The sequence below is a fragment of the Balearica regulorum genome, chromosome 9 (genome assembly GCF_011004875.1).
Source record: "Balearica regulorum gibbericeps isolate bBalReg1 chromosome 9, bBalReg1.pri, whole genome shotgun sequence".
Classification (NCBI taxonomy): Eukaryota; Metazoa; Chordata; class Aves; order Gruiformes; family Gruidae; genus Balearica; species Balearica regulorum.
This window is the reverse complement of record NC_046192.1, coordinates 10,874,708-10,887,962: the sequence shown is the minus strand read 5'-3', so window position 1 is coordinate 10,887,962 and position 13,255 is coordinate 10,874,708. Positions and strand designations below refer to the sequence as shown.

Sequence of the window (13,255 nt, the reverse complement as noted above, 5' to 3'; positions counted from 1 at the left end):
ATTAACAATTAAGGCATGGTGCACATAGTGTTAGTGATATTCTACATATTGTGTTCTGGGAACTGGAAAAAGAGTAAGTGTTCAGAACATTATTGCAGCCTGACTAGAACAAAACCTTTTTTTTGTTTGTTTGGTTTTTCAGTTTGGTTTGTGGACAAGAGAGTTAATGGACAAGAATGAATGAATACTCTGAAATGGTACAGTGAATGAAAAATTTGGGATAATGTCCTCTCACAGGAATTTGAGAAATACAGCCCCTGATGTGCAAGAGATTTTTAAACAAATGAAAAAAACTGAAACAGGTTCCTCCAGAGTACCATGGATGAGGAAAATAGGCAGGGAAATGGAATCTGACAGTTAATAAATCATCACAAATATGAAAACAAATGTATTATTACAGAAGCTATTAGGTAAGCACAGTACTTCTTACAACTCAGGACTTTTAACCAAGTCACTTGTAATTGTTAGAATTGGTGACATTGTTAGTATAATTTCCTTAGAGCTCTCCAAGTTTACCCTGCCTTTCCTAAATTATCAAGATGCACTTTATCAATACGTAGGGGGTTTTGCATCCTCTTTGTGTGGGGTCATTTCAGATCTCAGCTCTTTGCTACCCAAGGGCAGCTTTCCAATTTTGCAGCTTCAATGTATTCATAGCCAGCTTGTAAATATTGCTCTGATGCCAGAACTACCCTTCAGTTTATTCTTCCCTCCCTGCATGTACCTTTGTGCCCACAGATAACTGCCCAACTGAAATGCGCACGCGTGCGGGCGAGAGATAGAGGGGGCGCGTGCCCGGCCGCGCCGATTAGCTCCCAGCTGCCCTTGCGTGCTGCACGGTTGGCTCTAGGTGCAGACCACAACTTTGGTAATACAGAATTAGGATTAGGAGTGCAATCATTCAAAAAGAAAACAATTTAAGCAAAGTAATGATTAACAGAGAAAGGTTTCATGGTAATTAATGAGGAGATTCCATTCTTACTGACCTGGACATTTGCCAGGGTGAACTCTTGTTTTACGCTCCCACTCTTTCCATCATTGACAGAGAGGCTGCACAAACCCACCTGCCAAAGGGTTTAATTCTTTCTATTCCATCCTCCTTATTAACTGAGCACCTACCAGTCAATGAATTTTCAGAGTATTGTCCATAGTCCGAGCTTTGCTCTGAAGCGCCACATGTTTGCTTTCTTTGCCAGAGCCTCTTAGCGCTGCCAGGCAATGGCCACGATTGCCCCCGGTCCTCTCTACAGCCAGGTTCATCCCCTTGTATAATGAAATCAAAATAACCGTTTGTCAACACAAACTCTGTGGAATGACGTCTTTGGATGTATTGTTATCCCTCAAAAGTGGAAATTATGTTGACGTACGTAAAGTGTTCATTAAGTTTCAAAAATAATCTGGTGAGAGTCAGACAACCCAGCAGTGGATTCTGTCACTCACGGCAAATCCCTTCGGCAATTGGGGGAATTTTTCTCTAGAGGAAAATTTTGAAGTTTATTCAAAATTTTATCATATGTTGTTGTTGCTTTTGTTATTATTATTATTTAGTCCCTGATGTTTTTTGTTACTAGGACATTATGACCATAGTACTCCAGCTAAGAAAGGAAAAATGTTCAAACTTGTTATTTTCAAATTGATGTTTTTGTCTCTCAGAGGATAATGAGATCAACCAAATTCAGTCTGATCCATGATCATCTCCTAAACGCTTGATCTTACAGCCAAGCTTGCAGTAGGCAGTTGAAACAACCAATTAAGAACTGACAAATTCAACAAGAATCTTTTAAAGAACTAAACCATGAAATAAGTTACCTACCTCTGAAACCTGAGAACAATCAACAGTTTTGCTACTGGTCTAGATTTCCTTGAACTTCAGCAGCCTGCCTGCTGTTCGTGCGACACACAGTCTGAATCAAGGAAATATCACAAACCGCACTTTGACATCATGCCTGAAGTCACACGACACTGATTGTCAGTGCAGATTCCCAGCAGCTGGGAGAAAAATATGCAATGCCAAGGGCCTTGAGGTGAAATGATATGGGCACGTGCATCTAGGGTAGGTTCATCCTAAAGTAGTAAAAGCAGTAATAGAAGCCATAATGAATTGCCATGTGGGGATCTGCTAAATGCCAACATGAATCTCTTCTTTTCTTTTTTTGTCCCCTCCAAAGCGCTGTCTCATTGCCTGGCAGGTACAGGTTGTTGAACATGCCTGCCTGGTTGAAAACACGCTGAAATAGCATAGCATGATATTTGAGACAGAAATGAAATATTTATCATATATTTCTACTGCAAAAGAAACATAAAAGCAAAAATGAACTGTACTCTGATATTATAAACAGAAAATGATACATAAATCACTCCAGTCTGAACCCATTAGTCCCCTAGGGACGAAAGCCCCATCAAATTACAGAAGTCTTTCTACTAAGCTCATTGCCACGGCCGTTACTTGATGCAGGAGGTCTGTGTGAGGGAATAAGCAACCTTGCCCTCTGGTGGTGGGAATGCTTCCCCCGCTTAATCCTCTGCTCTTACGGGACTAATTCTGGAACGCTTCCTCAGTTTCATTAGTATTTTCTTAATTACGTAGGGCTGCCTCCATGAAGGAGCTACTCCACAAGAACAGATTGCAGAATGCTATCTTTGAACTGCGGTTACTCCAAATTTTCTCTCATGGGTCTAGGTCTAATGTAGGACGGTGGTGCTCCATTAGCGTGCTGCCTTCAGCCTCGAGGAACGCGTGGTGATTTTTCATTCAGCTAGGCTTAATTATTTGTTTGATCTGGCAATATCAGAGGTATTAATCACAAATCTGGCTATGTCCCCACAAAATGGTCAGCTCAACGTGGCAGTGGCTCTATTTTCACTTACTATGCACTATGTGAATGGTGGCACCATTCTCTACAAGTCGTCAAATAAGTGAGAGCAGAACATATGAAAACTTCCAAACCTAGAAACTTCAGAAACTAATCTCCCTAATTAGTCAAAGTGGTTTTTTTCTCACTTCTAGAAGGTGGAAAAACTGCCAGTGGCACTTCTCCCCCCACCCCCCCACCCCCCCCCCAAGCGCTAGCCACGGGCTACAGTAAGAGACAAATACACTGGCACTGATGAGCCAAAGATTTGATTCAGTATTTATCTAAATATGTGTGGGATCATGAAACTATAGAATCTGTTGCCAGAAGTGAAGGACTATAGCTAACTATTGTCTCTACTGAAACAACTTGCATTCAATAGTGTTAAAAATTTTCTTTGAAGCTGGATATCAAAACATTCTTTCACAACTTTTTTTTTTTTCAAGTATGCATGTTTTTGAGAGTTGGAAATGCTACATAAAAATTGGCCAAGTCATTTGAATGACTATTGAGAATTCTAGCTTTTAATAGACACACCTACCTATTGATGTGATTAATTTTGGTTGCATACATAAAGTACCAAAATTAACTACTTTAAACCAAAACCATGCCTTCAGGACAAAGAGTATTAAACTACAAATGTCAGGTAATCATTAATTTATGTTACTCAAGTTATCACAAAAATAAATGTTGCTCTCATTTATATAAGCATCCCAGCCTCATTAAGGGAAAACACGGGACCACAGAGCTATTGAGATGCCCTGTAAGGGGGAACTCTCAAGCATGTCCAAAACTTGATGAAATTTTCATCTAATTGGAATTAAATGGAGACTTCTCCCAATGTCAATAAAGTCAAGATTTCTTCTGATAAAGACCACTGGTGTAAGCACAAGTGAGCACAACTGGCACAAATACTTACAGAGGCAAGGCATAGTTTATAATTCCCATATCAGAACAGTGAGGTTCTGTAATTGTCCCCAGCTGGAGCAATAGGAGCAAAAGATGCAACGCTTCTAAAATGGAGCTCAATCTGTTTCGGAAAAGGATCACGTGACATAGCTGTGATGGTGACGGATTGTCTTGGCGACCCAGCTGATAGCCGTACAATACCTGCACTGTAGTAATTCAGATAACATATTTGAACATAAAACTGGAAGTTCACAAGCACACTCACAAGCCTAACAGACTGGCGCAAACGTTACACTTCTAACACAAAAATAGAAAGGGATGATAAGGTTTACTTCCTCCCTATTGCCGCCTTTTTCCCAATGACCAGACCCAGTCTGCAGGCGCACCATGAGGAGCTGCATTGCAGCATGCCCTGTGATTTAAAGACTCCCCGACAGCCTTCAGCGCTCTGATTCTGTCACGCAGATCAACTCTGTTTCCACTGTGCAACTCTGCGCTATGACAGTGGCTATTCACTGACCGCCTGGTGACCATTTCGTCTTCCTAATTTATCAACAATTTCGTATAGACGAGCTGAAACGGTAAGCACACAACACGAGTGCCATTAGATCGGTGGAATCAATTTGAAAAGACAAAACCAATCCGCCCTTAGATATTTCCTTCTCTCCACAAAATGCATCTCTTAATACTAAACTTCAAAGCTCAGATGTACTTTAGGGGAGAAAGCAAATAGGTTAGAGCCCGTTTAAAGTTTACCACAGCACTCAGTAGAGTTAAGGACAAGAAAAAGTAGGGCTCTTCTAATCTTTCTGTTCTGCATCATCCCTCTCCCCCTGCCCTGCAAAAAAGAATGACAACACATCTTTTGATGTTTTGAATTCTTCGTGGCTTTTTATAGCAATGTAACACCAGAGCAACTTACTTAAATTGTTGATTTATCATAAAACCCAAAGTGTTTGGTACAAGAAATGTCAATAAAAGCTTTAATTGTTCACTGGCACTTTCAAACTCCAAATTAACATGGAGATAATGGTAAAGTGACTGTATTTTAAGCTATTTTAAGCTCCTGCTTTTAAGTCACAGCAACAATTAACACAAGAATTATTCCTGGACTTTTTTTTTTTTTTTGTAAAGAGAAAATTACAGCAAAACATCTGATTATTATAACCAGAAGAAGCTGCAGCTGAAAACATGGAGAGAATACAGTTTTCAGTTACATTACTGAACAGCTCGAGACATGGGAGCAAAAGCACGTACTGAGAACAGAACTTAATAAAAGTGTGTGAAGCACATTAAAAAGTTTTTCTGCTAATTACTTAGCTGGGGCCAATACAGTAGAACTTCTCTTACCTTTCTCAAAATAAAATCACCTTTAAAATACTTTCAGGAAAAAGACACAGGATCTAGATGACAGAATCAGTAATCTAAGTTTATTTAACATTTGGAGTAAACCCAAGTCTAGACTGAAATCAATAGCAAAACTGCCATTGCTTTTAAAGGATTAACGACTAGTGGTCCGTTTATTTCATACGTCGACTTGTATCAATGTCTGAGTGTTATGCAAATTAATACAAAGATCAAGAAGGAAAAGAAAGCTAAAAAAAGGTTAGCATATAGTACTGTACATTTGTCAAAACGTAGCTGTTAGTACACACATGACATCCTATTTTAAGTTAGTGCAGAAATATTGTTATTTGTGTTCTGCTTTACCAATTACACTTTTCACTTAACAACAAAAAAAAATCTTGATTAGGAGATAAGCTTTGAATGAGTTAAAAGAAGGATAAATGCAAGTGCAGTAACAGAAATATCTGCATCAGCTGAGGTTAAAAGGCAGCATACAGAAAAGCATAATCAAAATTGACTCTTGAGAGGATGTTAACCTATTAAAGAACTCCATCAGCGCTGGAGAACGTATCCTTTCCAACTGTTAAGTGAGTTTATCAATATAATATTCATAAGAATCATCGATAAAATGAGTTGTTCAATGGGTTGCAGGAATAAACTGTCCTGATTCCTTCTTGTCAGTCAATTATTGACACACTGCTTGATCTATTGCCTTCCCTGAAGGATAAATAAAATGTGATTTGAGAAAGGAACAACCACTGGGAGATGTAAATGCACTTGTATGCAGCACCGGGTCAGAACCAAGGCAAGTAGCTTACAAAGTATTTTCCAGACAACAAAACTACCGTGGAATTTCATGAACAAAATTTCTAGTAGAAGAAAAGCTGCCATTTTCACCAGAATTTGTAGATACTGATTTCTGTAAATCTAACAAATTTTTTTAGTGTCACTTAGATATTGTTTATGGCTCCTGATTCAAGAAAAAAAAAAAAAAAGAAGAAGAAATAAAGGAAGTTATTCATCTGAAGTATGTAAATGATCCCACTATTACAATCTTTAAATACATCTTTAAGTGCCAGAAATTAAAGCACAAATACCATATAAAATGCTTTTCTGACCTTTGGAAGCTTGAAACGAGGACACGTTTACTGATAAAAACTCCTTTTCCACTCACACCTCTAAAAAAAACCTCAGTCCTTTCTTTCCATGTCCCCAAACTGTCTGTTTGAGCTCAAGACATTCCATACATGTACTACACAATAAATTGATTTATCTTGCATTACTCAGGTTTTTTCCCAGCACACTATTCAGTAATCCACTTGTCCTCAGACAGATGCCCATATTCCAAATGTGAAGCCACAGTAAGCAGATCTTGAATATTCTTTTAAGGTAAACTGCCAGAAAATTGCTTTTTTCTCTCTCTTCAAATACATAAATATGTATATAAAAAATACCAGGCAGATCAAACTTTGGATGTTAAAAAACAGCTTCACTATTGTCCTTCTAAAATAGGTGAAGGTAAGAGAGATACCTGATCTGGAAACTAAACATAGCATGCGTAATTTCCATCCTGCTTTCAGATTCTGCTACTATTCCCCTGGAATATAGTGGCCTTATTGGCTTTGCTTATGTAAGTGATAAGAGATTACCTAGCTGAAATTTTTCACTTAACACAAGCAATTTTATGCGTATTTTATGCTAGACTGATCTTTCTGTTTTCCTTTTTACATTCAAGCTTTCCCACGTGTAATCTCCCATGCCAGAATGCAGAGGGAAGAAGCTGCTGCTATCCAGCCACACGAGCTTTCTACACGCTTAAGATGCACGCCACACCACATACTGGAGACACAGCCAGCCGGTTCTTTTGCTTGAGTACGCGAATCGATCCTGGGGGCCGCGGGCAGGGGATATGTGTTCTTAGGGACAGTAACACCAACCCGGTCTGAATGGCCACCTACGCGGTTTTTTCCAGATCAGTGAAGGCACGTTTACCTGTTGTCTTTTTTTACAGCCAGCGTTCACCACGGGAAAAGGCAGGAGACGCTTCTTTCACTGCTGTCCTACATTCAGCTTCTTCCTTTCAGGGCTCAGTCCCAGTTTGTAACAGACTCTCACTCAAATGTAAATGAAATTATTCCAAGGGTCACAGTCCTCATGCATCTGTTGTCTTCTGGTACATGTACTGAGTTTCTGTGACATTTAATAGGAACGTCATGCAGGTACCCGAGTTATTCCGATGTGACTTTCCATTTACGTGGAGTTACATCAGAACAGCTACAGATGGTGCCAACAAAACACTGATTTCACTGAATCCAACACTTTAGTCCTATGACCACTTACTTTAAGTGGCCGAAAGACAGGAGAAAAATGGACTAAACAGGAAAAGTACCCAAAAAGTGCGGGGGGGGGGGGGGGGGGGGGGGGGGGGGGGGGGGGGGGGGGGGGGGGTGAGGGGGGGGGAAGGAGGCTGTAACTCATCTAATAGCATAGCATTAAACAATTTTCTCCAATTTCTTTGAGTTCAGGCCTTCATGATCCTTATTTTCCTTTTAAGAAATTTTATAATGAAAAAACACACGTTCTTTCAGAGCGTGCTCCAACAACTGAAACCAATATGTATGGCAAATAAAATTTGTGTGCAAGCAATGAGACCTCAAAAGTGCCATTTGCACCTTTTTTTTTTTTTTTAATTTGATCACCAACAGTGTATCATCAGCATCGCATCTCGTGTTTTCACAAGGTCAAGGACAAATGAATCCAGATGCAATCCAAAGACTGATGTTCAACCCAGTGTATGAACAATACCCTCAAAACAATCCCCATGGAAGCCTTTTTCTATACAGGGAGATTTTGTCACACATTATTAAACACCATTAAGGACAGTCTCTTGTGATATATGGAAAATCTCAGCCAAAAGGCAAAACTTCAGAAAAAGGGTACTTCCATTATGTGTAGGAAAATGAGCAAATACTAAACATTGTGCAAAAGGAAAAGACTTTATTTATTTTAATACCGTATTTGATTTGAAAATTTCAAGCACTTCAGATCAGAAAACCAAACTGAATTTTGCTTTCTTAAATGCATCTATAGTCAGTGTGGAAGCCATTAATTCTTGAGAGAAACCAGAAATGGCTTTTACAATCTAGTTACTGCTGATAGCCTTTTCAGCTGCCAAGCCTTGCTTGGGTTTCGAGTAATCCCAAGGTCTCCTGTTCTCTGTATACCCATAGAGCTTCCGCAGTGCCACGCGAGCGGCTTCTTCCTCTGCAGCAAGCAGCGTTTCACCAGGACCTTCAGCTATGATCTTCTTATCGCTTGGGAAAAAAAACAATAAAATCAAAAACGTTTTCATTGTAAAATCCTGAGCACTACTGTGTACTGTGAATAAAGGCTGCTAGATTTTTTTTTTTCTCCAATGTCTATGAATACTAAAAGTAATTTCTAAATACACACAAATGCAAACATTTCTGTTGGGCTTTTCTGCAAAGATAAGTGAGTATATATTCAAGAACAGAAACTCAAACCAGAAATGCGCCCATTTCCTGGAAGAGCACTACTCCGTTCATTTAGATTCCTAACAGATCACTGATTCTTTACAGCATTCAATTTGTTAGCCCTGTTAAAAATATACAAATTCTTTATTCTGGTTAGCTTAAACAAAGAAGTGAAATGCTTCTGTCTTTTCTCCTCCCCTGGTAAGAAAGTATTTTAAAAATTCCTCAAACGGATTCACAGAGAAGTTATGAAGTATGTTATGAAGTGTGTACTCGGCTCTGTTTAATCAACATCTATGGGCACTGAATAGGCACAGTTCGTGAAGGAACACCAGGGATTCCAGAAGAAAAATAATCAAAGTTCCTTTCTTAGATAAATCTCAGAAGGCATGTAAACCAAAGCATGATAAATCAGAACAAGCTAAGGCAATCTTCCCACGCGTTTATCTCATTTAGCAAAGCAACAACGTGGGGTTTGGTGGAAGAAGGTCCTGTCCTGCTCCAGAGGAGCAACGTTACCCCTGGGCAAGAGACCAGTGCAGGCACTGACCACACCTGAGACAAGCGCACCAGGGACGACTGGCACTTCCTAAGTTCTGGATACAGACACTCCTCTGGCCTAGTTTACAGTGCCCATGATTTGAAAAGCTTCCCTTTAAGCCTCTCTTCAATCCCACCCCCTTTGATGTCTCCCTAAGCCCTGGGTACAGTTGCCATTTGGTTATGCTATTTGCAAAGTTCCTGCGTCAGGTGACACAGAGCATACACCCAGACTCCTCCGTGTGCCCAATTTAGACTTGGCAGCCCTTTAGTCAGGGACTGTCTTTTCACGCATCATTACAGCAAGCTATTGCCAATGCTTGACTCGCTGATTTTATATGGAAGTCGCTGTAAGGTTCCTTTTCTGTAACAACTTGACCAAAGAGCACGGTAGAAAAGTTAAAGATCATCTTCCCTCCTCCCTTCTGCCCCAGCTTAAATCCATTTCACTTTAACTTAATATCGTACTAACCAGTACAATCCAACAAAGTAGAGTGGCAGAACCGTGCTGACTCCCAGCTGCCTGGTAATTCTTGGTTCTGGAGAAGAGATATTCCTCTTAGTCAGTTCTTCCACTAGTAAGCCCATAGGATTTACAACTTCCCAGATCTCAAACAGGTCTTTTCCAATCAGCTGGGGAATAAAAAAATCCTAAAAAAAAAATAATATTTAGAAGTTATAATTAATGGGAAAGGGAATGAAGGCTCTAGCCCTCAAAAAAAAATACAATATGAAGAGGCATTAACATAGTTGACAGTAAATTGCTGAAATGAATTACAAAACCGCCTCAGCGCTCCATCGCAGCCAAGCGCAGCTAACCAGCGTGGCTTCGCTCGGTAGCTCTGGTTCCGATTTAGCCGCTGACAGGGTGTGCGCCTTGGGCAAGGTCAACCGCCCAGACGTGAAGAAGGAACAGCACCGCCCTGAGAGAGGGGTTATAACAACGCTTACGCACAGCTCTGAGCCCAAGGAAAGCAACTCCAGCTGCTTGTAAAAAAATCCAAACAAGTTGTACATCAGAAGGGTTCTGCAAACAGGTGAAGGGAACTCAGGGGATTTTCAGCTGTTGTGATCGTTCTCTTGCCTGTTAACCGCTATATCCTCTTACAGAGATGTCTCAATGGTCTTGTGTCAGAAATAAGATTTTAGCAAATATTTCCCTACTGAAAAACTAGGAATAAGTGAAAAGGATTACTGAAAGGACAGCAGCTGCTAAAGCTACTTTGTTACACTGCATTTTAATTGAACATTTTTGTATGAGCTATCTCTAGGTGCCTGCATTCCTACATGCAAAATCTATGAACTCAGCCCCTGCTTTCTATAACATGGTTCTACAAATCGAAGGTATACGTGACCTTAAGTGGGATAATCTCATTACTTGATATGTGGTGCAATGCATGGAATATAAAGCTTTCCCTTAGCAATTGTCAGCAAATATTAAAACACCACCATTACAAACCAGAAGTATATGATTTTATCTACCTGACCAGTCTGTGCTTCCTAAGAAAAAAAAGCCCCAAACAATAAAACCAAAAACCCCACCAGACTAACCGATCTCACTGTTAAACTGGATTGTTGCAGGTACTGTAAAACTTCTGCCAACCTCGCTGGATCTCTGGCTGTCAAGGTACAAGATAGTATTTCGTTGTTGCCTTTTTTCCCCTGTAACTTCTGACTGAGACCCTTAGATCTTATTGTCGTTAGTGCAAAGATGTATCATAGGTAGAGACTTACCCTGACAAAGATCCCTGTTTTCTCGGGCCCGCTGCTATCGAGCAAGGCTCCTATCACAGCAAAGAACGTCCTCTGTAGCACATCTGGCGGGACAGGAAAGTCTTTGCAAAGTGTCAGGTCTTGTACAGACAGGTTCTGAGCCACATAAGAAACAAGTTCCTGACTGGTAAGAAAATCAACAAGCGCTCCTATCCCCTTTGCAGGTAAATCTGGGTAGGCACCTTCAAAACACTGCGTCAGGAAGGAACGTGAAAAGGACATCCCTTGCTCAGCAAGCTTACTATTATCTTGTAGATTAAGAGCAACTGTTTCTTTGTCTAGCCCAAGTTCTCGGCGCCTGGTCTCTTCACTTTCAATATAACAAGAATTAACAAATGCAGTCTTGAGAAGATTCAAAGAAAAATTTTCATGTAGCCGGCGGCTGAAAGCTTGTATCTCTGCGTGGTAATCCCAGTTGGGCTTCTCTGATCTACAGACGTGGAAAAGAAAACAAATTCAGAAACAGAACAAGAAGTTACCCGAACTGCAAGCCCCATGCCCTTCCGAGGATCGAAAGGGAATGAAAAATGGAATTGTTGTTGAAGATCAAGCCCAGTGTTTAAAAGCCTTGCTGTCAAACGGAGATTTCTTTGTTAACACGATCGGTTCGCTCAAAACCGGGGCTACGCTCACCCGCGGCGTTAAAAACGTTCTGCTCCAAAGCGTGACGAGAAGGTGCTTAAACGTTTTGACTTCGCCTGTTTCTTAGCCTGGGGCACTCCCCTCCCCCGAGCCCCGCAGACACCGTCCCCCTCCCCAACCCACCCCCCGCCCGGACGGCCGGGCCGGCTCTCACCGCCGCTGCGGGGGCGCCTCCAGCCGCTGCTGCTCCAGGTAGGCGCGGAGCCACCGCTTCTTGTCGCGACGGGGCGCGGTGCTGAGCGCGACCCGCCCAGCCCCGGCCCCAGCCCCAGCCCCGGCCCCGGCCAGCAGCCGCCGCGACGCCGGCAAGAGCAGCCGGGCGGCCATGGCAGCGGGTGCAGGTGCAGGAAGGACCCCTGCCCTGTCCCCTCCGGGAAGCACGGCCCCTCCCCGCTAGTTCCGGGCGGAAGCGTTCCTGGCCGGGGACAATACCGCGCGCACCAGCGACGGCGGAAACGACCCTGGCGACTGCAGCTGCCGTGGGGTCGGGGTGCCCGCCGCCGCCAGACCTCCTCCTCCTCCTCCTCCTCCTCCTCCTCCTCCTCCTCCTCCTCCTCCTCCTCCTCCTCCTCCTCCGTCCGTCCGCCCGCCCGCCCGCCCGGCATCGGTGACGGGAGCGAGGGGGCTGCAGCGCTGGGGCTGCTCGTCCCGGGTCGGGCCGTGGGGGCGTTGCGCGATGGGAGCGGAGAGCGGCGCCTCCCACCCTTGGCCCTGGGGCTCTCGGAGCGGGGCCCCGCGGAAGCCGTGAGCTAAAGCCGCCTGTTGATTTACGAGCTGGCGGCTCCGACGGGTGCAGCGAGTCGCAGACCAGCGTCTCCTGCGGAGGGCGCTCAAAGCCGCGGCTGCCGGGCGGTTTTCCGCCGCGGTGGAGGTTTGACCTGGCGAGGCCCGAGCCGGCCGGGCCTCCCCCCCCCCCCCCCCCCCGCCCTGCCGCGCAGCGACCGAGAGGAGCGGCTCGGCCTCCCCGGGGCGCAGGGGGGAGATATTTTTAAAACCTGCTCTTTACCTGTTATTTGGGGTTCATTTCAACTTGCAAGACAAACTCTGTTCCCTTAAAAGAAGCTTTATTTTTTCCTGTTACCCATATAACTCTGTAAGACCTCTAGTAGCTCCAACCCTCAATTGCATCGAAGGTCATACAGTACACATTTAGCTTAAAGGTCATGGTATAAAATTCGTGAAAATACAGAAAATGCACAAAGCAGGCCCTTCCCTTCATATTGGCTTTCACCAAAAGGCACATGCTTTTAACATTCACGGTAAGGAAACATGCACAGCAACTGCCCTAAACAGCCAACAGAGTCACGTAGCACGTGGGCAGCAAAGCTTAAAAACAATCTACGCAGCAGCCAATGCAGAAAAGCGCAGGAAGCAGGCACAGCAGCCTATACAATAGTGCAAAAGCCACAGAATGCCAGGTATGATGTCCTATTGAGCTTGACAGCACACGAAATGTATGAGAGCAGCATTCCTTAGCCAGGTGCTGGCGCGTACGTATCAAAATCCTCAGGGCTTCTCATGCCGATGCTCCCTGAACAACCCGTCCTTACCAGGGACTGCAGGCAGCAGCTGCCCAGGAGCGCCAGTGACCCCCCAGCTGGGGTGTCTGGGCAGAAAGCAGCCCCAGTACTGTTTCATGGCCTCTGCTGCTGCGGGTGAGCCAAGGACGTGGCTGATGGGCCCCATGACACGTCCTCT

General features: G+C 43.3%; 1 protein-coding gene across 1 annotated transcript; it reads right to left on the bottom strand.

Annotated features, from left to right (window-relative positions):
• Positions 1–8,085: 8,085 nt before the first annotated feature.
• On the bottom strand, positions 8,086–11,926 carry MRPL44 (mitochondrial ribosomal protein L44). Its single transcript, XM_075761057.1, has 4 exons — positions 11,712–11,926; positions 10,877–11,345; positions 9,615–9,793; positions 8,086–8,422 (listed from the first exon to the last, which is right to left on the bottom strand). Exons 1-4 carry the CDS (start codon positions 11,882–11,884, stop codon positions 8,251–8,253), a joined length of 993 nt encoding a protein of 330 aa, XP_075617172.1. The 5' UTR covers positions 11,885–11,926; the 3' UTR covers positions 8,086–8,250.
• Between the last annotated feature and the right edge of the window lie 1,329 nt (positions 11,927–13,255).

Bases quoted from the DNA above. Each gene is read 5' to 3' on its own strand.
- MRPL44 (XM_075761057.1), bottom strand. From the start codon at position 11,884: ATGGCCGCCCGGCTGCTCTTGCCGGCGTCGCGGCGGCTGCTGGCCGGG. The intron at 11,346-11,711 runs GTGAGAGCCGGC...CCACGTCTGTAG, and splicing joins GAGGCGCCCCCGCAGCGGCG to ATCAGAGAAGCCCAACTGGG. The intron at 8,423-9,614 runs GTTAGTACGATA...TTTTTTCCCAAG, and splicing joins TACTTTGTTGGATTGTACTG to CGATAAGAAGATCATAGCTG.